General features: G+C 38.9%; 1 protein-coding gene across 1 annotated transcript in view; it reads right to left on the bottom strand.

Moving 5' to 3' along the window:
- KCTD9 (potassium channel tetramerization domain containing 9) overlaps positions 1-26,433 on the bottom strand; it is a 35,546-nt gene that overhangs the window by 4,182 nt on the left and 4,931 nt on the right. Inside the window, exons 2-9 of the mRNA XM_006864441.1 lie at positions 20,208-20,329; positions 18,429-18,472; positions 14,228-14,324; positions 11,158-11,216; positions 10,833-10,961; positions 3,017-3,084; positions 2,834-2,929; positions 1,923-2,072 (exon numbers count right to left, since the gene is read on the bottom strand). Coding sequence (XP_006864503.1) covers positions 1,923-2,072; positions 2,834-2,929; positions 3,017-3,084; positions 10,833-10,961; positions 11,158-11,216; positions 14,228-14,324; positions 18,429-18,472; positions 20,208-20,329 — 765 coding nt within the window. The remainder of the gene's footprint in view (positions 1-1,922; positions 2,073-2,833; positions 2,930-3,016; positions 3,085-10,832; positions 10,962-11,157; positions 11,217-14,227; positions 14,325-18,428; positions 18,473-20,207; positions 20,330-26,433) is intronic.

Below are 26,433 nucleotides of genomic sequence, written 5' to 3'. Positions count from 1 at the left end.
GGTTCCGACCCATAGTGACCCTGTACAGGGTTTCCGAGGGTGTAAATCTTTACGGGAGTAGAAAGCCTCATCTTTCTCCCACAGAGCGGCTGGTAGTTTCGAACCGCTGACCTTAAGGTTCGCAGCCCGATTCGTAACCACTACACTACCAGAGCTCCTGTCATAATCCTATAGTACATTAATGTATCCACTATTGACACTGTTGTTGTTGTTATGTGCCATCAAGTCGGTTCCGACCCATAGCGACCCATACAGGATTTTATTTTACTTAGACCCACAATCAGTGCTCATGGAAGCAGTAGTCCAAGGAAACAAAGTACAGAATTGTGAAAATGTGCTGTAAAAGACCTATTGATGAAAGTGTTAAAAAGTAAAGATGCTGAAGACGAATGTGTGCTGTGGTATTTTTAATTGCCTCATATGCATGGGACGACTAGACAGTAGGAGGACTAAAGAAGTGGTGCATTTGAATTACAGTGTTGGTGAAGAATATTAACTATCCTATGGTCTACTGGAAGAAGGAACAAATCTGTGTTGGAAGAAGTATAGCCTGAAGGCTCCTTAGAAGAGAGGATGGTGAGTCTTCATCTCATGTACTCCGGACATGTTATCAGGAGGGGCCAGGCTTGGTAAATTCATGCTTAGTAAAATAAGGGTGGGCGAAAAAGAGGAAGAACATCAACGAGATGGACTGACACAGGGGCTTTAACAATGCGTTCACATGAAGAAATGATTGTGAGGATGGTGTTGGAGCAGGAATTGTTTTGTTGTGCCTAAGGTCATCATTAGGAATCCTAGTGTGGCACTGTGGGTTAATGTGCCAGACTGGATCAAGTTCACCAGTCACTTCTCGGAAACCCTACACAGGTCGCTACGGGTCGGAACCGACTCGATGGCACTTAACAACAACAAAGGTCATCATGAGTTGGAACTGACTTGGTGATACCTAACAACAACAACATGCGTTGTTTCATGTCCAGGAGACATTCCATGAAATAAGCCATCCTGTAATTTGAAGGCTGTGCAAACACCATATTAAAACATGATGCGAGCCTACTTCTGGAGAGCCTCATCACTGCTGCAGTTGCTGTTAGACAATGGGGGAGCAGGTGGTAGCATCAGCGGCAGCTGAGAGGGCAGCGGCCAGAGTGGAATCAGAGGAAGCTGGTGAGGAGGAAGCTGAATGCACCCTGCCACACCTGCCCAATCAGCAGGAGCAGCCTGGGCCTGCAGCCATCTGCCTGTTTCATGAAAACCAGGCTGTAGTTAAACAAATAAAACAGGGAACAAATGACTAGCTAAAGCAAGGTACTCTGTTAGACACAGTTAATTTAGCAGTTATACACACACAGGTCTTGGTCTAGATCTCACCATTGGTGCTGCGTATGTCCTTTAATACCAAATGGAACAGGAAACTAACATAAATGCATACATATATAGACATGTTTAAAAATAAATGCATACACACACACACATATACATGGAGAGGACCACTGAGATACTAACTTCCACAGACTGACGCCATACCAGCTTCATGTGAAAATATCTTTCTTTGCCAAGCATCTACAGAGTAAATAATATGTTCCCATTCCAGTAACAAGGTTGAATATAAGATTTCAGAGGTGCTTTTCAGCTTCATCAATATACTTCACTGGAAACATCCTGATGTTTACCCCCTCTGTTGAGGAGACTGTGATCTAATTTCAAGATTAATTTCCTGTTAGCTGATAATCCTTTCAGCTCCAGGTTTAATAAGGCTATCAAAGAAACAAAACCAACCCATTTCACTTTCAGAGCCTTCAGTTTTATCATCAACTTAACTGAATTATCTTTTGAAGTAAATCCTGCAGTAGGAGACAAAACTCCTGATCTGTTATACTATAAAGATCTAGTTTTCTCTTTTACCCAAAATTGATTCTTACATCAAGCACTGATCCAGAGAGATCGGCTCGTTCAAGATTTGCAAAGCAGAGATTAGCATGTGCAAGATTGCAGCGGCTTAAATTGGCCATTTTGAAGTTAATGTATCGAAGGTCCAAACGAGAAAGATCAGCACCACTGAAGTTTAAACCCTAAAATTAAAAAACACAAATTGTCACAATACTTAAATCCTCTGAGCGTACAAAATTTAATTAGTGTAACTAACCATCAAGTTTTTTAAGATGCAATTGGCAGTTCACTCAGTTGGCGTTTATTACAAAACATAATCAAATGGAACTCAGAAACATAAAATAAATATCCTTAATGGGTTCCTGAAGAAACTCTATTTATATATGAGAGGGCTTCAAAAGTTAGTGGAGAAATAGAACTAAATGATGAATAGAATTTTTCTATGAACTTTCTGAAGCACCCTTGTAAATATTAGAATGTCATCTGGCTATACTGCATTTATGTGCAGCAGTATCTGAAGCGGCATCTCTGTTAGTCACCTATCTCCTGATAAATGTCATTTTAGCTAATACGGTAATTCAAGAGAGTCTTATTTAAGAAAGTAAGAATTTTGGTTTAAAAAAATCTTTAATTCTAAAATAATTAACAGTACCTGCCACTGACTAACCATGCATAGCAACTGCACAAACAACTGAGTTGTTATTTTAATTGCTGCAATTTCCAAATAGGACTCAAATATTGGTACGTGAGGCACAGGCGACAGAAAAGGCTTTTATGTCTTTTTACTAACTTTTTGGGATTAAATCAGTGTTATTCCCCATAATTTAATGATATATTTCATGAAAAAACAAAGCAAGGAAAACCAAAACAAGCCCCTAAAAAATATACAATCATCGCAGATTTTCAGGTATAAATAACCCATGTTAATGTTTGTTTTCACTACCTGGCAACGTAATTCTGACTTGGTTGGAGTGGCGAGCAGAAATCGTACAAATTCCTTTCGGGATATTGGTGAATGATCCTCCGGTGGCTGAGAATTCTTGGACAAGACAATAACATATTAGTGGGGCATTCTGGGAGACAACTACAGTGAATGCAATATTTGCTAGTGTAAAAAGAGATTTACCTTTATTGCCACTTCTAGGTGTTCAATCAATGAGTCAATACCAAAAAATCTGGCTTCTTCTAACACACCTGTCAGAATAAAAATGATTTGACTTTTATAGAAGATGATTCTTCTGGTGTTGATAAAATTCTTTATGTTAAATTCTCATAAAGGAACTGAAAATGAGTAAGGAAGCCATCAGTTAACATACAAGAAAGTACTTCATGTTGGAAGCAAGACATAGAGAATATGTGAAAATATGTAAAGCAGAGAGTCGTTTCTATATAGTTTACATACTGTAAAGGAAAATGTAGAAAACTAATGAATTAGAATGAAAGCCTTCCATATTTCATAATTATTTCTAGTAATTACTTTCAATAGGCCACAGGCAAGAAATTTTAATATCACATATGCATAATATCATTAAGTGATGTGATTGTGAATCCAATAAAAATGATTAGTTTATCTAATCCTAACATTTCATTGACTTTTTAACGGAGCAGATCGGAATAAATTTGTCATAGATAATCTTTTCTTCTGTTGAATAACTTTATGGAAATAAATAAGCCAGATTCACAACAGATATGACAGGTATAATTGTTGTTGTTGTTAGTGCCACTGAGTCAGTTCTGACTCACAGTGACCCTGTACAGGGTTTCTGAGGAGTGGCTGGGGGTTTGAACCATCAACCTTGCGGTTAGCAGTCCAGCACTTATCCTATAGCACCACACCAGGATTCCAAATATAATTTAGGAACCTGCTATAGGAGAACTGGACTTTTAAAAAATATTTTAGATGATAAAAGGGATTTCATTTATCATTTACTTTGCTTAATTTAGTACGATGTAATAATAAAAAAAAAAAAACCAGTCTCTAGGAGACGTAATACACTTACTTCTTCATGTCTGTTAATAAACATTTTCATCAGAGGATATGGGAATACATTTAGTATACATGGTCTTTCAAGTATAGATCTTAGTCATTTAGTGGGCTGAATTTACCGAACAAAAATTAGTAGGATAAAGGCTCAAAGTGACTGGCTTACAAAGTTTCAATAGGAAATTTAGTTTAAGAGTGTGTGGGGGAAGACAGAGCTCCCACTGAATAGTTTCCACCTTGTCTAGATGATTCTGGCAAAAAGAGATAAGGATAAGATTCCTATGATTCAATAGTAATTGTTATCATGACTAATTGCGACTGTCACAATTGTAAAGGTAGAATAGAAGTTTTGTAACAAAAATGGGGGAGTAGTTAATCTTACAGTCCAGAAACAGAGAACCCTAGGACCATCAAGGGAGAAGAGCAGAAGCAGAACGCAGGACCTTATCCAGAGAAACAGCAACACCAGAGATGGAGGCAGAGATGGGGACATGGAGAGAGGAAGCAGCTGAGAACTCTAGATCCATAGAAAGAGAGGGACTGAGAGCTGGCGACCAGGAGGCAGGCTTGCAGAATGTGCCCTTTGGTGGTTTAAATTATTATATATGCCTGAGTGTTTAAAAAAAAAAAAGTTAAAATGAATAGAGGGAAATACTGTTACTGATAGTACATGGAAGGGATTATAATCATTGTAATGAAACAAAATATATGATTTGTTGAATGTAAAACTGATGATCTGCCCTGTAAACTTTTACTCAATTCACAATAAAAAAATTAGGACTCAGAAATTACAAAGAAAATAGAAGGCAGTCCCTCCCTTTAAAATGGTTCAAATTAATAAGGGTAACAAATACACAGGGGAAACACTGATAGAGAAACATAACAGATATGGAAAAAATCACAAGCAGTTACTTGGAAAGAATAAGGTCTTTCTCCACCTCTAGTATTCCACTTATGAAACAAAGGTCACCTGATATAGATATATTACCACTTAGGTATGCACTCTGGCATAAGGCTTCCAGTTCAAAACCAAAAAGGATCCATCCCTGGATTCTTCATGAACAGGCAGTCAAACTGTGACTGACATCTGTCCCTACCATGAAAGTGGTTCTAGTGGGTCTTAACTCTCTGTTTGCTGAGATCTTCTGATTAAATCAGAACCTCTCACAGAATGTAGTGAGGATATCTTCTTAAGTTTTAAATCTGAACCTTAAAGAACTTCCAAAAACTCTTATAAATAAAGGATAGTCATGGAGAACAATTAGTTGACAAGTAGAAGCAATATTTAGTGTATTTTCTACTAGAACCAGAATGTGCTATGTCCATATTCCCATGAGGCACAATACATTTGGTGACGCTGAGTAGGAACATGTACTTGAGATTCCCACAGTCTCCACCACTCAAGTGTCAACATCAGACCCAAGTCTGTCACTGGGAAGTCTCTGATATCAACCCAACTAATGGAGTCCTGGTGTGGTGTTGTGGATTAATGCACTAGACTGTAAAGTCACTTTGAACCGCAAAGTCAGTGGTTCAAGCTCACCAGCTGCTCCTCAGAAACCCTATATAGGGTTGCTATGGGTCAGAGCCGACTTGACAGCACTTAACAACAACACGTTACTATCATTTAGGTCTTAGAGAAGTTACTTAAACTCCCTCCCAAATTATATTTCTACATTTGTGAAGTGGAAATAGTAATATTTTCCCCATAAAGTTATCAGAAGTCATTAGAGAAAGAGATTGTGATTATTATCTGGGATAATGTCTGGCACTTCAATAAATAATTGCTATAATATGCACTGGACTGCTAACCAAAAGGTCGGCAATTCAAATCCATCAGCCACTGCTTGGAAACCCTATACAGGGTTGCTATGAGTCAGAACTGCCTTGCTGACACTTAACAACATGATTATTATTAAATTATGTTTTCTGACACTGAAGACCATTCTCTTGTCACTATTATCAAATGGGTTCAGAAAGTCATGTCAGCTTAAAGAAAAATATTAAGATGAGCAAAAAGTACTTTGAAGAAGCATTGGATTGAGGTGGGATTGCGTTGGAAGAAAGGGAAGCTGGGTGATTAAATTCAAGGGAGAGGGTTCTGAAAACAAGGGAAGAATAAATGGAAGAAATGAAGCAGGGAAATGAAGGTAGTAAATTTTAAAAAATTTCACTGATTCAAGCACAACTTACAGAAAGCAAGAAATAAATGGGAAGAAGATAAGTAAACCACTGTAGATAATTTGAAAACACACAGTTACCTGGGGCAACTTGTAGGTAATGTGAAGAGTTTGGATGGAAATTGCACTAATCGAAGCAGTGCTTTATTTATAAAATGAATCCAGTAGACAGTTCTGCTGACTGAACAACTGAATAAACAAGAAAAATGCTGGAGAAATGTACAAAAGGAAAAATAAAGAAGGATTCAAAATAGTTTAGGAATGCAAAGATCTGAAAGAATATGAATCTACAGCTGAAACGTTACTTTTTGCCAGGGAGGATATGAAGTCACGAAGGATACAAGGAGAAATTAAAACGAGAGGAATGAAAGAGCTAAATGAAGTACCGCCCATATTAACTTTTTAGTAGTTCTAGCTTTCCGTGAAAACCCTATGCGGGGTCGCTATGAGTTAACACATGAGAATTAGTCTGAAGAATGCCAGTTTGTAATTTCTGTAAGTCACATGCAGATGCAAACTACTTAAGAACTTCCATTAATGTTTATATTCCTTTTAAAGTTTACCCATTACCAAAAAATAAAAGTTATTATTTGACCCTTTCAGCTAGCTCCATCACTGTTCTCTATTTCTACCATCACTATTCTCGTTGCCTCTTTTTTTATTTTTTATTTTAACTTTCTACACGTGAGGTGAGCTAAAACCGCTGACCCTGCGGTTCAAACAGACTTTGCAGTCCAGTGCATTAACCCACAGTGCCCCACCAGGACTTCGGATTGCCATGGAGTTGGTTCCGACTCATATCGACCCTGCATAGGGTTTCTGAGGCTGTAAATCTTTACGGAAGTTCTTCCTCCCAGAGAACAGCTGATACTTTCGAACTGCTGACCCTTGAGGTTAGCAGCCTGACTCATAACCACTATGCTACCAGCATTCCTTGTTTGGCTGGTAGTGTTTTCAAAACACACAAAAATGTCACTTAACAGTTTAGATTTATAGCTTTTCTTTAAAATCAAGGCTCTGGCATCCTGTGTCCACATTCCCATGAGGCACACATTTGCTGAAGCTGAGCAGGAATGTGTATCTGAGATTCCCACACTCCCCACCACTCCTCAAGTGCCAACATCAGACCCAGGTCAGTCACTGGGAGGTCTCTGAGCTTGAATATGCAATGTTTGCTTTATAAGGACTTTCATCTCTGATCATCCCCATCAACCTTCATAAGAATCAGGGACGAAGGTAATTTTAAAATCCACTTTCCAAAGGGGGCTCAGAGACATAACATGACTTTCATCAAGCTAAACATAGTAAGTTGTAGAGTCCTGGTGTGGTACTGGGTGGCAAAGTTGGTATGAACTGCAAGGTCAGCAGTTCAAGCTTACCAGCCGCTCCTCAAAAACCCTATGCAAGGTTGCTAAGGGTCGGGCCAACTCAACGGCACTTAACAACAACAAGAAGTTATACAGTCAAGACTCTAATCCAGATTTAGGATTTAAAAGCATGATGGTCCCTTTTGAACACACTAATGCTCAACCTAATGGGAAGGTCCATAATTTGAAGCCAAAGCAATACCAAAATTCTATTTTAAAACAAAGAAAATCCTTTAAACTCCCTTGTGTTGAAATGCAAATCTACTTAGAATCTAAATTTGAAATTTATGGGTTAGACACATATCTATACAAGGAAAGATATCTACCTATGCCCATGTGTATCTCTTTCTATGTGTTGTTTTTGTTGTTAAGTGCCATCAAGTCAGTTTCGACTCACAGTAATCCTTTATAGGGTTTCCGAGTTGAACCACCCACCTTGCAGTTAGTAGTCCAGTGCTTATCCTACAGTGCCACACCGAAAACATCTTCTAAAATTATATATATTCATATATTTGTGAAAAAACAAATGTATGAGTACTTATAATGAAAACAAAGAAATGAAAAAGATATACGTTCGATTTAAGAAATACTACTAGGTCAGTGACATAGCCACAGCGGACTAGAGTGGAGAGTGAAGCATCCAGCTGATAAGAAGAGAGGGCATATGCATAAGAACACCCACACTTGCAGATAATACCCACTTGACCTGGCTTCAATGATCGGATGATTAGAGTTCAACTAGAAGAAGAAATTAAGAGGGAAAAAAGAGTAATCTGATACAATTTGATGAACTTGACCTACACTTATGGATGCAGTAGCTCAAAAGAGGGAACAAATCTTTACAGCAAGGATCATTCCAACCCCCCCAGCCCCTCCATACACAGAGTAGACAGGGATGGGCAACTTGGACATTGGCTACCCAAAATGGGAGGGCTAAAAAGGCAAGAAGTGACTGGTTTACAAGCTTTCAAGAGGGAGCCTAGATCCAGAGGGTGTGGAGGAAGGTAGAATCTCCACTAAGTAGTATCCAACCTGTCTGGGTGGGGCTGATGAAAAGAGTTGGGGATAGTACTCATGTGGCACAATAGTGAATAATTGCTATCAGGGCTGACTGTGAGGGTTGGAAACGTAAAGATAGATGTTTTGTAGAAAAGGAAGGGAGTGATTAACTTTGCAGTCCAGGAGCGGAGGTCCCTGGGACCATCAAGTGAGAAGATTGAGTGCAGGACTCTAACCAGAGAAGCAGTGACGCCAGAGATGGAAGCAGAGACGAAGATGTGAAGAGATGGAGCAGCTGGGAACTCTAGACCCAGAGAGGCAGAGGGGCTGTATGCTGATGACCAAACGGGGGGCAGGTTTGCAGGGTATACCCTTTGGTTGGTTGATGATACATGGAGGGAATTGTAACCATGGCAATGAAATGATATATGATAGGATGAATGTAAAGCTAATGTTCTCCCATGTAAACTACCACATAATTCACAGTAAAACATTAAATAAATAAATAAAATCTACCAGCTGATCCGCAGGAGAAAGATGAGGCTTTCTGCTCCCATAAAGATTTACAGCCTCAGAAACCCTATGCAGGGTCACTATGAGTCGGAACCGACACCACGGCACATAACAACGACAACAACAACTACGTAAGAGGAGTCCTGGTGTGGTGCTGTGGGTTAATGAGCTGGGCTGCAAAGTCAGTTTGAAATGCATGGTTGGTGGTTCACGCTCACCAGCTGCTCATAGGAAACCCTATACAGGGTCAACATGGGTCAGAACTGACTTGACGGCACTTAACAACAACTAGGTAAGTGAAAATAAAGTAAACATCCTAAGCTTACAAAAATGTGAGGAACTGGGACAAACTTAGGTGCTTTAATACTTGTCATAAATACATTATTAAACATTACTGAAAACACAAACAGCAGAAGACAAAATAGATGACTATGACCTCCTAAAAATTAGACAATTACATGCATCAGAAGATTTTGCCAAAAGGTTAAGAAGGGAGGCAACAGACTGGGAAAAAAATATTTTTTTATTAAGGACTAATCTCAAAACTTTATATAAAGCTATATATAAAGTTTTATATAAAAAAGCTATTAAAAAAAAAAACAAAAAAACAACAACCCAATTGAAATCTGGACATAGGACATGAACAGACACTTCACACTGAGGAAGACAGTTAGGCATCCAACAAACATAAGAAATGTTCACGATCATTAGTTAGACAGATGCAAATCAACATAATGAGATATTGTATCACACCAGCATTAATAGCAAAGTTAAAAAAAACACAAAAACAGAAAACAACAAATGCTGGCGAGGGTGTGGAGAATCTGGAATCTTCCTTCTTTGCTAGTGGTACTGTAAAATGGTTCATTCACTGTGAAAAACGGTGAGGTGCTACCCCAGAAAGTAGGAAATAGAAACACTGCATGACCTAGCATCCCACTACTTGGTATATATCCAGAAGAAATAACAGCCAGGAAAAGAATAGATATATGCACATATATAGTTCATCGAGGAACTAGCCACAATAGCAAAAAGATGGAGACAACCTAAATGTCCACCAGTGAAAGATAAACTCTGGTACATATACACAATGGAATACTATACAATGCTAAAGAATAATGGCCAATCTGCAAAACACCTCAAAACATGGATGAACCTAGAGGACATTATGTTGAGTGAAATAAGTCAATCATAAAAGGACAGATCTTGCATGAAACCACTACTGTAAAAACTCAAGATTTTCATGCTAAAAAAACCATTCTTTGATGTTTAGCAGGGGTGGGAGGGTAGACACATGTTAACTTGGGTGATGGGGAGGGCAATATATACAAGAAGTGGGAGGCTGGAAGAAGAACGACGACGATAGGTGAAGGCACAGGAAGTATTCAAGGACTAAAGGAGACAGAGGTAAAGAGTGATATATACACAAACTTGAACAGCAGTGTTCTGTGTGTAGATTCATGGGCAGAGACACTGGCTGAATGGGTATGAGAGGATATATAAATAAATATATATATATATATATATCCTCTGGTAGCGTAGTGGTTACGAATCGGGCTAAAAACCTTAAGGTCAGCAGTTCAAAACTACCAGCCGTCCACACGAGAAAGATGAGGCCTCAGAAACCCTGTGCAGGGTCGTTATAAACCGACTCCACGGCACATTACCACTACCATATACATATATATATATATATAATCACAAAGATATGAGAGTTGTAAAGAGGATTTGTACATGGTAATCACAGGGATAAATGTTGCACGGAAGGGACTATAATCACTGAGATGAAACAAAGCATGATTGTTGGCTGTAAAACTGATGATCTTGTCTGTAAACCTTCACTCCAGTCATAATGAAAAGATTTTTTTTTAAATGCGAGAAATTATATTAAAAACTCACCCAATAAATTAATGCCATCATTTACAATTAGCTGTCCGTGTCGCAAGTAGTTCAAAATGGGTTCAAAGTACTCAGGACTTCGGTCTATTAAGAAAGCTCCTCTATGATCTTGCTTATTTCCCCAGACGTCTGTGTTACCATTAAAATGAACAAAGCCCCCAGTAAACAGAAAACAAAGTTAGAAATTTAAAGAATGAAAATTTTGTAAATTTTTACATTTGCAAAAATTACTGATAATCACTCAAGAGTAAAGGACAGGAGTTTAAACAGTTAATACAGACACAAATAGACCGTACAAAATCTGAAAACAAGATGCTTTACTCACCTTTGTCCTTAAACATGTGGGCCAGCATACTGTCAGGTTCTTTATTCACTAAAGTGCTCCTAAGAATTCAGGGAAAAAAATTGATTTCTCCATTTGTCTTTATAAAAAACATATTTAAGTCAAGAGTATACTTGATCCCAGCTGCTCTCTCAAAAAGATGCATGCTATAACCTGGTAGGAATAATGCTGGGAAACAAAAACGTGCAGTAAGTTGCCATTTATCAAAAATCCCTTCTAATCTGGTACTTCCTTTGATTTAAATCTTGTTTTAGCTTCCTTTAATTTAAATACTAATGTATTTTTCTAGCAACCTATTATATAAAAATATTCCTGATCTTCAAAACTAACATTTTTTCAGATCCTTTTAGTATAAGCATTTATGTTTTCTATATATTTGGATACTGTTAACTTCAGCATGTGTAAATATGTATATTACTTGATATTTAAAAAGCATGTTCTCAAACACAGAAAGCATGCTTTTCATGCATTGGCTGCAATGACTTAGAAAAACCATTTTCTACCTTAAGTCTTTCTAAAAAGGCTTTCAGACTACAGTGCATATTTAACCAGCATTTGAATATTGTTTTTTCTCTCATTTTTAAAAAATTGTGAATTAAGTAAAGATTTATAAATAAGATAATCCATTTTATATTCACCAAATCATGTACTTTGCTTCACCTCAATGACTGCAATCCCCTCTAAGGTACAGTGGTCCTATTCCTTCCCTGTGATTACCCAGGTACAAATACACCTTCTTTCACACTCATTGATTTGTGGGATATATATCCTACTCTTTTTCCCATACTCATTCAATCTATGTCTGTCCATTTATCTACACACAGAACAATGCTGTTTCAAGGTTATGTATATATCACTATTTACCCTCTATCTCTTTCAGCCCTTGCATACCTCCTCCCTGTGTCTTCACCTGTCTTCACCATTCTGCCAACCTCCCTCTTCTATACTGTCCTCCCTATCATCTGAGTTAACATGTGTCTACCCTCTAGCCAGTAAATTACTCTCCCTTCCCTCCCACTAACCATCAAAGAATGTTTCTTCTGGCATGAAAATCTTCAAGTTTTTACAATAGTGGTCTTATGCAATATTTGTCCTTTTGTGATTGACTTATTTCACTCAGCATAATGTCTTCCAGCTTCATCCATGCTAGGAGGTGTTTCACATTATTCTTCAATACTGCACGGTATTCCATTGTATGTACGCATCAAAGTTTATTTCTCTATTGTTTCATTGATGGACATTTAGGCTGTTTCCATCTTTTTGCTATTGTAAATAGTGCTGCAACAAACATCAGTGTGCATAAATCTACTTGTGTCCTGGCCCTTACTTATTTCTTGTGGATATATACACCAAGGAGAGGGATTGCTCGGTCATATGGTATTTCTAGTATGTTGCTACAGGATTAGCACTGGACTGCTAACCACAAGGTTGGTGGCTCAAACCCACCAGCCGCTCGTTGGAAAACTTATACAGGTCACTGTGTGTCAGAAATGACTCAAGGAGACTAAGCAACAGTGATATTTCTACTTCAAACTTTCTAAGGAAATACTACACTACACCTTTTTACACAGTGGTTGAACCATTACAGTCCCACCAGCATTTGTTGTTTTGTTTTTTTGAACTTTGTGATTTAATGCTGGTGTGATAGGATATCTCATCGTTGTTTTGATTTGCATCTCCCTAACGGCTAATGATCGTGATTATTTTTTCTTATGTTTGTTGGATGCCTGAATGTCTTCTTTGGTGAACTGTCTGTTCATATCCTGTGCCCATTTTTCAGTTGGGTTGTTTTTTTCTTGTAGAGGTATTGCAGTTTTCTATAAATTTTAGAGATCAGTCCCTTGTCTGATAAGCCATTGCAAAAAAATTTTTCCCAGTCTATTGGCTTCCCCTTTACTCTTTTGGAGAAATCTTTTGATGCACATTAAGTGTCTAATTTTTAGGAGGTCCCAGTCATTGATTCTGTCTTCTACTGTTTGTGTGTTTTTAGTAATGTTTAATAGTGTATTTATGCCACGTAATAGAGCCCCTAAGTTTGTCCCTATTTTTGCACTGATGATATTTATAGTTCTAGGCTTTACATTACATTTAGGTCTTTAATCCATGTTGAGTTTATTATTGCATATGCTGTGAGATATGGGTCTTGTTTCATTTTTCTGAAATGGATTTCTAGTTTTGCCAGCACTATGTGTTGAAGAGATAGATGATTTCTTCCCCATTTAATGTGCTTTGGTCCTTTGCATATGGATTTACTTCTGGGTTCTCAAATCTATGTACCTCTCTTGTTGTACCAGTACCAGGCTGTTTTGACCACTGTGGCTGTGTAGTAAATTTTGAGATCAGGGAGTGAAAGGCCTCCAACTTTGTTATTAAACGGTGCTTGCTTATCTGAGGTCTCTTTCCTTTCCATACAGTTAGTGATCATTTTTTTCCATTTCCTTAAAGAAGGATGTTGGAATCTGGACTGGGATTGTGTTATATATACAGACTGCTTTGGATAGTGTTGATATTTTCACAATGCTAAGTCTTTCTATCCATCAACATGATATATTCTTCCATTTCTGTCTCTTTTGGTTCTTGTAGTAATATATTACAGTTTTCTTTATAGGTCTTTTGCTTCTGGGGTTAGATTTATACCTAAGTATTTCATCTTTTGGTTGGCTATTGTAAATGGTGTTCCTTTCTTAATTTCTTTTTCAGAACTGTCTTTATTAGTGTATAGAAATCCAACTGATTTCTGTACACTGATACTGTACCTTGCCATTTTGCTGAAGCTTTCAATGAGTTCCAATAATTTCCTTGCTGAGTGTTTAGGACTGTCTAGGTTTAGGATATCTTCTGCAAATTTTACTTCTTCTTTGCCAATTTGGATGCCTTTAATTTCCCTTTATTGCCTTATAGTTCTATTTAAGTCTTCCAACACTATATTGAATAGGGGTGGTGATAAAGGACACATCTGAATGTCATTTAAGGAAATCAGTAAATTGAAGGGAGAACACAAACAGCACCTATAGTTTTTCTCTGTAACACACACAGACATACACACACCTACCGTGTAGTTGTAAAGTACCGCCCGCCAACATTTAATGTTAGCCAGTCTGTGTGGGATCCTGATGGTCCTTCATGGGGTTTACAATCTGTTTGAGGATCTAGAGATAACATATAGAAAATAATACAAGTAATATTGATAGGAAATTCTAGAAAGCCAGCAGTTAACATTTTTAAAACTGAGCACACATACAAAACCATACCAGAAATACTAGGACAGTAAAACTCAAACTCAAAGACAGCATTTAAAACAAAACAGGTGATAAGGTATTCCCACAAACATCAACATCTGCCAAGAAAAAACAGGATGAAGCAAAAGGACACGTGATGAATGTGAGACTTCCAAAGTAATCCAGATATGCACATTAAAGTTCAGCAAGTGTATTTGAAAAGAGCAGACTTAGAGTAGGAGACTGTGGTGTGGTAAAGTATTTAGAATGTCTCTTCTAGCCTTAGTATTTACAATTCCCACCAAATGACTCTTTTCCTGGTAGATCTGGGTAAGAGAAGGTAGGGGAAGATACTGATAAGGTGACATGATTCAGGTACGGATAAAAGAGTTTATTGTAATTGCAAAGGCTTGAAACCAGCATGGGTATAAAATGAGCCATCTCAGAAGTGGAGTGGGCAATCTCACTAGAGCAAATTAGAGCCAGGCGTAGACTATGTCCTTTGGACCCTGAGATCCCTGTACACTGAACTTCCTTGACACAGGGTCAGAAAGCTGTAACACTGTACGAGTGACAGAGGAGCAACAGAACCAAGAACCAGAGTGGTGGACTTCCCAGCCCACGGAGCAAGTATAGCTGAATGACTTTGGGCAAGTCTTGCTAGCAGAATGGGGTGCCTTCAATTAAGATTAGGGGAGCTAGGTTTGTTGACCTGAGTGCCTTTGGGGTAAGACTGATGATTGTAGAATATGTGCCCTGTGAAAATTTATCAGCAACTCTAAAATAACTTTGTCACACTACCAGAGCAGGGATGAGGGCCAGAGACAAATCTACCTGTGGGCATGGCTGAGAAGCAGCTGTCCTGACAGGCAGACTGTGTCCTAGATTTTCTGATCCTGCACTTTAAACTAAATACACTTTCCTAACAAAGCCTGTAACTGTGAGTATGGTATCTGCGTTGTGTGTGGCCACTGCAATGAATGATCACACTTGGATAAGTAGAGAGTGCTGTGGGAAAGAGAACTGGTGTCACATTAATGGCAGAGGCACACGTCCAACACGTCCAAAGTGGGATGATGCGAATGGAGTTTGCAGTAAAATCTGAAAGGGCCACAAATGAACTCTCGAAGCCAAACAGCCAAACTCCTTTCTAAGACAAAGCATCATGATGAGGATAAATGCTGGGAACAGAATTCAAGTGGACCAGGGCAGAGGTTAAAAAGAAACAAAGAAAGAAAAAAAAAAAAGGAGTCCACCTAAAAATTCTAACAGAAGCAGAATTTTGTAGAAATTGAGTCTCATGTTTTAAAAAATGTATCACAAAAAACACAGAAAAGGGAACCCTAGAGTTACAAAACTATAAAAGGTTTTCTAAGGCAGCATGCCTTCAAGTTAAGAAAAATTACTTTCATATGAAACAGAATAAAAGAGAAGGACTGAGACCAAAACCAATACAAAATTATGAAAAGAACAAAAGAGTAATGAGCAGAATTGCATTCCTATAGATAATGAAAATGTGCCGGACAGAAATATGGGCAAGTACCTAATATTTCACAATATGCAAAAGTAAGTAAAGGAACAAGATACGAGAGAGCAAAATAAACTAAAATTACACATTTCAGAAAATGATGTGAGAGAACTCAGAAGAGAAAATCATCCAAGAACAACCCAGAACACCTGGACAAAGCAACTAGAATTATTGTACTTTTAAGAACGACAAAAATCCTTTGGATGGCCTACATAAAATACTTGACTTATGACAGTAAAAAATTATGACTGTCATCAGACTTTTCAACATCAACACTTTGTACCAGTATAAAATGGAGCATACCACTGGACCAATAAACAGCATCCCTATAAGTGGAGGAGTCCTGGTATGGCACTGTGGGATAATGCACTGGACCGCAAGGTCAATGTGAACCACAAGGTTGGCAGTTCAAACTCACCAGCTGCTCCTTGGAAATCCCATACAGAGTTGCTACAAGTTCATTTCGCTCAGCTTAACCATTAATACTCATGGAAGCAGCAGTCAATAAATCAAACGATGTATTATTGCATTAAGCAAATCTGCTGCACAAGACCTCATTAAAGTGTTGAAAAGCAAAGATTTATGTTTGGGGACTAAGATGTGCCTGATCCAAGCTATTGTATTTTCAATAACCTCATATGCGTGTTGCACAGTGAATAAGGAAGACTGTAAAAGAATTGATGCATTTGAGTTACAGTGCTGGAGGAGAATATAGAAAGTACCATGGACTGCCAAAAGAACAAACAGAATGGAAGCCAGGATGGTCACACTTCATGTCTCATACTTCAGACATATTGTTAGCAGGGACCAGTCCTTGGAGAAGGATATCATGTTTGGTAAAGTGGAGGGTCAGAGAAAAAGAGGAAGACCCTCAATGAGATGGGTTGATACAGTGGCTACAGCAATGGGCTCAGGCGTAGCACAAACATGACAATGACTTTTAATCCATTCTACCCATGTAGTCACACTCCTCCTATATTCTGTTTCTACTTCTAATGTTTGTCTTAGGTCTTTTACCTCAATCACTTCTACTTTTTCAGGGTCATTCTTAAACATTTCCGTAGGGGGAGATAACAGGAAAAAGGTCTGGGTTTGGCGTTGAATTCTGAGAAGTAATGATTTGGAAAACAAATTGACTCACAGGGTCCCATCTAGGGATGTGGGCACCTATCCATAGATCTGGGTTGCTACTCTTGGCTCGCTATAATAGAGATAAGCACTGGGTCCTCCAATTTCCCACAGGATAAAACTTGGCAAACACCTAATTTGATGGTTTGAGGGAAAGATGTCATAGTTACATCTATATCAACATTTTTGGCTGGTCCTAGGCAAAAGCCATTGGCACCTCTCCCATGGTAATGATACATTTTAGCCATATTAGCTTCCAAACCCACCCCATCTTGTCGGGGACAGGTTAGAACCCCTGGGCCCTAGGCCCCTCTACCTCTGGTTTCATATCCACTCCTTTACCCTGAGTCCCCTCCTACTAAACAGGGATTAAGGAAGGGGGAAGGACATCTCTAGTCCAACAAGAATAATTACACTGAAAAGAACAGCCTGGAGACAAAAGAAAAAGATCTCAAGACCTGAAACGCTAACAGAAACAGCCACAGGCACACAACCCATGAAGAAAGCACTCCATTTCCAATAAGCCTGCGCCCCTTTACTAAAAATTGATAAATACTCAACATACTACTCTAAAGAGGAAGAGACCCCATACCTTTAAAAGCCCCCGTGCACCCCAATCCCAAAGGGTCTACTCCACTTGGGAGACAGACTTGCTTCTCTCTTTGAAGTGTACTCTCACTTTGACTTAAACTATGCCCTCAATTCTACCAGTTCTACTGAGAAACGGTGACTTGGTGGGACTAATTCTTTAGACCCAAGAGAGCAAGAGGGACCAGGGAAAACCGTGACAGTATGACAGCAGTAAGGCCAGGCAGCCTCTCAGACTCTTGTCAAGGTCAATTTCAGGAACTCCCTGGGCAAGGGATCTACTTCCCACCAGTAACTGCTTTTCCCTTAGGGAGCGTCCCTCTTCACCTTCACCAGTCGGTCCCTTTGTTATTGTTGTTAAGTGCCATCGAGTCAGTTCTGACCCATAGTGACCCTGTATAGGGTTTCCGAGGAGCAGCTGGTGAGCTTGAACCACTGACCTTGCAGTTCAAACGGCTTTGCAATCTGGTGCATTAACCCACAGGGTTAATGGATTAAGTATACTAGTCAAGTGAAATAAAGAGCAGAATAGATAAGAAAACAGAATGCACCAATATGTTATCTACAAGAGATATATCAGAAACATGAAACAAGTAAACAACCAGGTATCCATGTGAAAAAAAAATTTTGAATTTTTTTTTTTACTTAAACACACAAAACCAAAAGAAGAAAGAAGATTTGAGTTACTGTCACAAGATTCTTTTTAGTGTTAGGCTTAATAATCCCATGTAAAGGATTTATCATTTTACCTTTTGGTAGACAAAATTGGCTCTTAGAGGTAAATCACTTACCAATAAATGGTTCTCCTTCACACACAAACAAAACATCATCATCCCTGGGGAAATAAAAATTTTAAAAGCCACTATCAAAACCTAGAAATCACATTAATTACCTACTGACTATAGTAACTATTCTTTTGAATTTTGTAGAAGATAGGTTTTGCTATAAAACTATATATAATGCAAAAAAAGCTGACTATCTAACTTTATAGTGTTCTGTTCAACCTCCTGACCTAAATATCTCTGGATTTAAATTAAAAAAAGATCAAGTATTTTTCTGAAAATAAAATCCACAACTGAAGAATTTACTATTATGCTCAAAGAATATGATAGAAGATATAGCCTGCTCTTCTTTTTACTCTTTCCCAAATCCAGAACTGCTGCATGCTTGTAATGTCAATTTCCATACTAAATCTAAGAAAAGTGACTCTCCTACAAACACTCCATTGCTGTACACTCAGTATGTATTTACATACCCAAACATAACTGGTTGGGCATAATTCATCATTTACATGCCCCTGCCCCCATCCCGCCATTAGTATAAATAAACGAGCTGAGAAGCACAACCTATTAGGCATATATTTTACAGCTCAGAAGGAGTTAGCTATGTTCTATGCTATAGAAGTTTTTATTTCCTATAAGAAATCATAGAAACACATCGAGATTTTCTTAGAACAGTCTGTGTTTGTTTAGGAGAAAATTAAGTTGATGTATATTATTCAACAATGAGACTCAAATACCCATAGAAACACAAAGAAGCTAGGAGATGGATATTAAAAAGACAAGAAAGTCTCTTAATTTATTTGGATTTGAAATGTAGTTTATACCTGTTTGCTCACTATTCCACTTAACTTTTTTACATTAGAAGGAAAATTTGTTTCTACTTCATGAACACAGATCAATTATTAAATGGTATGACCTTGAGTAAGTCACTTAAATTCCCAAGTGCTTAGTTCCCTCTTCTGTAAAACACAAGGACTGGAAATGATTAACTTCTAAGGCAGTATATACTATATTGAAAGGTCATTCTGACCTGGTTTTAAATAGAGATTAAATGGTGTATATCATTATAATTTAGGCCATCAGTATCTTCAAACCACCAATAGAAGAAATCATGTTTTGCCAATTCAATGAGATAACGTGGGCAAAGCAATCACAACATAATCTTACATAATTGATGTAAAACCAGTACTTAATTTGTGTTCCTTTCTCCATCTTCTTTGCTACAAACTTCTATGAGCCTGTGAGGATTTAGGGAGGTGAGCTACACACTTGTTTTAATGGATTAAATCAGCCTCAGATATTAAAAACAACAGCAACAAAAAAGCACAAACAAAAACACTACTATAGTGTTAATTGACAAGTTAACGCTTTTAAAAATTCCATCACATTTAATACAATTTTCACAATAGTAGTACTCTGGAATGTTTATAAAATTCAAAGCATTAGGAAATTAGTTTAATAATAATTAAGTGGCAAATCATTTAGATTTTTAAGTTAAAAAAAATGCAAGTCTTAAATTCACCTCTAGTAACATAAAGAAATTCCTCACAGACTTTCTGTACAGTTCATACAGCTACCTGTATGCTGAAATGTACTGAGATGGTTTTCTAGCTTATTAATATGTCTTAGTCCAAATGATTTAAACATCATAGAGCAAATTCTAAGCAATCACTTGCCAAAATCCTATATTCTTAATAGTAATTAGACTACTGCTTAAGGGAAACAGCATGGCACTGGAAGCCAAGGACATACTATGAGTTTGCCAGCTTATAAAATGGTGAAGGTTACCTTATCAAAGCAATATCGTCAATCAGTCCACCTTTCCCGTTATACACACTGGTGGCTTTTATGCCGAGTTTGCTGCTGGCCACAGAAAGCAAATCAGATAAAGTCCCATATACAGCAACCACCTGAAAACACACCCGATTAATTGGAACAACATGTACAATGAATTTCATCATCCATAAATTACTAACCATTACTAACACTATAAACAGGACTAAAAATTCAGGGTATCATAAAAAAGGAAATTTCAAGAAGCTCTTCACAGTGGTTCTTTTTTTATGACTTGAAGGATTTACTTAGTACCTAGTATTGCACCGATTAAGAACTGAAAAATAAAGTCATTTCTGATCAAAATCAATCTGTAATCTTAAAGTATGTTAATAATGCTCCAGTTCTGAAGAGAGAGCTAGATTTAAACACAGTCTTAACATTTTCAAGTTCTTCATGAAGACTTCTGTTGCCTGATCTATAAATGAAGAAAACAGTAGCACCCATCTGGGATGGTTGTTGAGTTAACGCATGATAAAACCTAAAACCTAACCCACTACCATCAATCAAGTTGATTCTGACTCTTGCCCACCCTATGGGAAAGAGTAGAATTGCCCCATAGGGTATCCAAGGCAGTAAAACTTTATGGAAGCAGATGGCCACATCTTTCTTCCATAAGTTCTAACTGCCAACCCTTCAGTAAGAAGTCAAGCATTTAACCACTGTGCCACCAGGTTTCCTTAGTGCATGGTAAGAGATTAACCAAGTGTTTGACACTATCAAATCCTTACTATATTGACTTTAACTTTTGTTAGGGTGGTAGTTATGTGCCGTGGAGTAGGTTCTGACTCATAGTGACCCTGCACAGGGTTTCTAAGGCTATAAATCTTTACGGGAGCAGAAAGCCTCATCTTTCTCCCGCAGAACAGCTGGTAGTTTCGAACTGCTGACCTTGCAGTTCACAGCCCAATTCATAACCACTACGCTACCAGGGATGGCTTATTTTTAAAAGATGAGTGATTTTACTCTTATATATTTTATCATTTACTGCATTGACTACTATATGAAAAGCTAATAACCTGCCACCTCATTTATTTAATCCTTTAATAACTACTTCCGTTATTTTATAAAAGCCAACTTTTAGCATATAACAATCTAAATTTATATTAATAGTACTGTGGGCTAATACACTGGGCTGCATGCAAAGTCGCTTCGAACCGTGAGGTTGGTGGTTCAAGCTCACCAGCTGCTCCTCAGAAACCCTATACAGGGTCACTATGGGTCGGAATTGACTTGACAGAACTTAACAACTACTATTAGCATCATCGATGGACTCAAGCGTGGCAATAGTAGTGAGGTTGGCCCAGGATCGGGCAGTGTTTTGTTCTGCTGTGCACAGGGTCGCTATGAGTCAGTACCGACTCGATGGCACCTAACAACAACAACAACTATTAACATGGAGTCCTGATGTGGGGCTGTGGGTTAATGTGCTGAGGTCGGCAGTTCAGGCTTATCAGCTGTTCCTTGGAAATCCTACACAGGGTTGCTATGGGTAGGAACTGACTGGAGGGCACTTCACAACAACTACTAACATACAGCAAACAGCTGGCTAACAATGAATTGACCTGTCCTGAATTATGCAAAATGTGATAATATAATAGCAAGGTATTTTTAACTGCTATGTAGGGGGTGGGAGTCCTGGTGTGGCACTGTAGGATAAGCACTGGACTGTAAGGTCAATTTGAACAGCAAAATGCCACTCTTCGGAAATCCTATACAAAGTCGCTATGAGTCAGAACCAATTCGATGGCACTTAACAATATGTATGTGAAATTTATATTCTGGTATACTTGGAACTATGAGCTCCCAATTATTGTTAAGTGCCATTGATTTGGTTCCTACTCATAGCCACCCTGTATAGACTTTCTGAGGAGTGGCTGATGAGTTTGAACTGCTGAGATTGTGGTCCAAACAGACCTTGTGATCCAGTGCATTATCCTGCAGTGCCACACCATGACTCCATGGGTCTGTGCAAAGCAGTCCATTTACTGTTCATACTTCAGGTTGAGCTCCTCACCTACTTTTGTTTATCATTTTCTAAGGTCCTAAGGAGTGCTGGTGTGGCATTGCCTACAAGCACTTAACTGCTATTCACCAGGTTGGTGGCTCAACTCCACCAGTGCAACTGTCCAACTCAGCTATGGGCTCCGAATTGCTGAGTTGCTGGGCACCGTTATTATATATTGCTGTTGTTAATAGCCATCCAGGAGGCTTGCATTCATAGTGACACTGTATAGGGTTCCAAGAAGTAAACTGATGACCTCCTACACGATATCGCACAAAGATACCATGTTTAAAGAGAACTAGAGCTAGTCCTTTACTTATTAGTGGCCGGAATACAGTAAATGATTGTATAGTGAAATAAACAAGGCATGGAAGGAGCTATTTGACAATTGAGGAGTGAGAACTTTCAAACACGAAGTACTCAGATTCCGACTGTTTTCTCCTTGCAGGACCTGAAGGATGGAGGCCAGAGCAGTGCTGTGTCAGGGACAGGAGAGTTGGGGCATTTGAGGAAGGGCTGAAGACAACTTAAAGAGACCCAGACAGATTATAAAATATAAGGCAAAGCACTTGGCAGAGTGTTTTGCATAATGTTGTTGTTAAGTGCTGTCAAGTCATATAATAGGCATTCAATAAATGACTGAAGCCTGAATAAAATATTGTTGTTGTTAAATGCTGTCAAATCAGTTCAAACTAATAGAGACCCTATGTAGGTGGGCATGTGGGCTTGAACTGCTGACCTTGTGGTTCACAGCCTAGTGCTGATCCTACATCGCCGAACCGGAAGTCCTCTATATTTTCTATTGGAGTCCTGGTGTGGTGCTGTAGGATCAGAATGGGATTGCTAACTGCAAGGTCATCAGTTCAAACCCACTAAGTGTTCCTTGGAAATCCTCAATGGCACTTGAAAACAACAACAAACGTATTTTCTGTCACTCTTCAACTCTGGAAAACTGGGCCTGGAATTTTAATAGTTTTTGTTTTTCAATTGTAAACATTCCTGGGAGAAAAGGAAGAGAAATACAGTGCATAGGGCATTATATTCAGAAACCTAGCTGTGTCAAGGCAAGGGGTGAGGAGAGAAAAGAAACAAAAATGTGAAGAAGCAGGCAGTGGACTGGAGCGGGATCAAGACCTTCACAATCAGCACACTTCTATGAAGGGAAGATAAGGAAATGCTGCTGACTCGGGCATTCTTGTCATAGTTGCGATTACACTAAGAATTGTCTAAATCTTTCTCCCTTATTTATTTCTGCTTCTTATCACCATCTAGTTTTATTTTGCCTGACACAGCACTCATTCTTGCCCGATGAACCTCAACTTTCTCCCAAAGCATTTCTTTTCACTCCTCTTGATCGCTTGGCCATAACATAAAATGGTCCCAAGTTTACTGTATTTAAATTAAGTATTATGTTCTTAAATTTCAGAGATTGATGTTTTATATGACTCAAAAATTTCATAATATACATGCAATTGTTTTCTATTTCCATTTAATTGATTTGATTTTTCCTGTGGGTCAGTGGTCTTCTAATGAAAGTAAAAGTTACCCCTTCCCCACCCCTCCCCCCATACTCCCAACTCATGCTCTAAAGTTGCGATATCCAGTTTGGAATTCACTGAGCCCACTGCCACAGAGGTGATTCTAACTCATGGTGTCACCCAGTGTTAGAACTGTTCAGAAGGTTTTCCTGCGTTTCTCAGACTGCGGACATACTGTCAGGAGGGACCAGTCGCTGGAGAAGGATATCATGTTTGGTAAGGTGGAGGGTCAGAGAAAAAGAGGAAGCCACCCCAACGAGATGGATTGGCAAAGTGGCCGCATCAATGGACTCAAGCGAGGCAACAATAGTGAGGTTGGCCCAGGATCGGGCCGTGTTTCGTTCTGTTGTGCATAGGGTCGTTATGAGTCGGTACCGAATCGATGGCACCTAACAACAACAATCTTTATGAAAGCCAACTGCCAGGACTTTCTTCCACAGTGCTATTGCATGGGTTCAAACCACTAACTTTTTTGTTAGAACTCAAATGCACTATTGACATATAAAGGAGTCCTTGGGTGGCTCAAGTGGTTAAGCACTAGGCTGCTAATCAAAAGCTTGGTGGTTCAAAGTCAGCCTAGCATCACCTTAGAAGATAAGCCATTGAAAAACCTACAGGGCAGTTTTACTGTCACCATGTCAGAATCAGCAACTGGTACTGGCAGTAAAATTACTATGCCTATTTTAATTTTAATTCTATTAGGATGCAGCAACCCACCAGAGTCCAACTCAAAACACTGGCATTATCTTAAAAAACTGAATATTCACATGCCTTAATACCCAATTTAGTATATACCCTAAAGCAGAGGTCCTCATAAATTTGGTCCTGTGGGACACTGAACTGTGACTGTTGTGACTGTAGAAAATGCACTGGGTTGCTAACTTCAATCAAGGCAGACAGTTCAAACTCACCAGCCACTCCTGGGAAAGCTAAACAGGATTGCTAATAGCTGGAAATGACTTGACAGCACACAATAACAACAACCATACTCTTTGTAACTCCCACCAAATGATTGGGTTGTTGGTGTTAAGTGCCATCGAGTTGATTGCAACTCATAGTGACTCTGTATAGCTTGAGCCCCCGACACTGCAATCCAGCACAGGACTCCTAATGTTTGCGTTCACTGTTGTTGTTAAGTATCATCGAGATGATTTTGACTCATAGCGATTCTGTTAGGGTTTCTGAGGAGAGGTTGATGGGCTTGAATCGACTTTGCAGTCCAGCATTATTAACCCACAGTGCCACATAAGACCATGCAAATAAGGTATATGGGACTCTAACTTGGGCACTGGTTACTTTTGCCATTTGCTAGATTTCAAAGGAGCCATCTCAGAAGCAAAAATAGATGATCCCAGGATCATCAAAAAAGAAGAGCCAAGAATGGAGGGTGAGAACCGTGCATGGAAGGGCAAAGGTAGCAGAAGCAAAGGCATGGAGAGGGAGAGCAACGGGCTACCCGCCCATGGGTCAAGTAAAGCTGAGTGCCTTCTGGCAGAAAGTTGGCTTGCAGAATGAGCCCTTGGAGCACTTTGACACCAATGGAAGTGTAGTGGATTATGAGCTGGGCTGCTAATCACAAGGTGAGTAGTTCTAATTGACCAATCGCTCCACAGAAGAGAGGCTGTCTGCTCCCATAAAGATTTACAGCTTTCTGCTCCCATAAAGGTTTACTCTATACAGGGTCACTGTGAGTTAGAACCCAGTCAGTGACAACCACCACCATCAGAGGAGCTTTATAACACTTGTCCAAGCAAGGCATGGGCCATGGGACCAAGAAGCCTGCAGCACGACTGGAACGAGGCATTCCTGTGTCGTTTCTGATTCTACATTATATATCCTGTTCAACTACCTAATAAAACCCCAAATTGTGAGTGTTCTCTGTCAGTTCTGTATGGTCAATACAACAGCTTATTGAACCCCGCAGAGAAGCATAGAGAGCGAGCCTTGGGCCTTGGGTGGAACAGTTAGTATCAGGATAGGGTAAAGAAGGTTAGAGGATGGAGGAGGCATGTCTGACCTCAGCTTCTGCAGGAATCGGCCTTGGGCAGATGTAGAATTGGATTTTCCTTCCACCCTGTGAAGTCAAACAACCTCAAGGCCATTCTTGCAGGTAGGTCCCTAAACCAGTAACATTTACAGCAGGGTTGCTATGAGTTGGAAACTACTGGACAACACTTCACACACATACACACAAACCAGTAGCATTAGAATCACCTGGAAATCTGTTAGAAATGTAAGTCCCTAGACCACACAAGACATAAAGAATTTGAAACTGTAGGGGCAGGGTCTACCAAAGTGTTTTCTTAAGCCCTACAGGTAATTCTGACCGAAATTAAAATTTGAGGACTACAGCACTACAAAAAATTATTAAACATAAGTAGCACCACAAGGTACATACAAGAATATTCATGACAGCACAATGCATTTAATAGCATCAAAATACTTCAGTAAGTAAACTATGAAAATGTGCACAGAAAGGAGAAAGGATAAATTGTGGTTATAGTTTATAGAAAACAGTGAAATCAAATAAACCATCATTATGCAGATATTATAGGCAGAAACTCAGAAACACAATTATATACCTGTAGTTTCAAAAGTTCATGGAAATAAATGGAATTAAAAGATAATGGGGCGGGGG

Source organism: Chrysochloris asiatica, unplaced genomic scaffold, assembly GCF_000296735.1.
Source record: "Chrysochloris asiatica unplaced genomic scaffold, ChrAsi1.0 scaffold00064, whole genome shotgun sequence".
NCBI lineage: Eukaryota > Metazoa > Chordata > Mammalia > Afrosoricida > Chrysochloridae > Chrysochloris > Chrysochloris asiatica.
The sequence above is the reverse complement of the archived record's forward strand: the minus strand, read 5'-3'. Positions and strand labels throughout refer to the sequence as shown.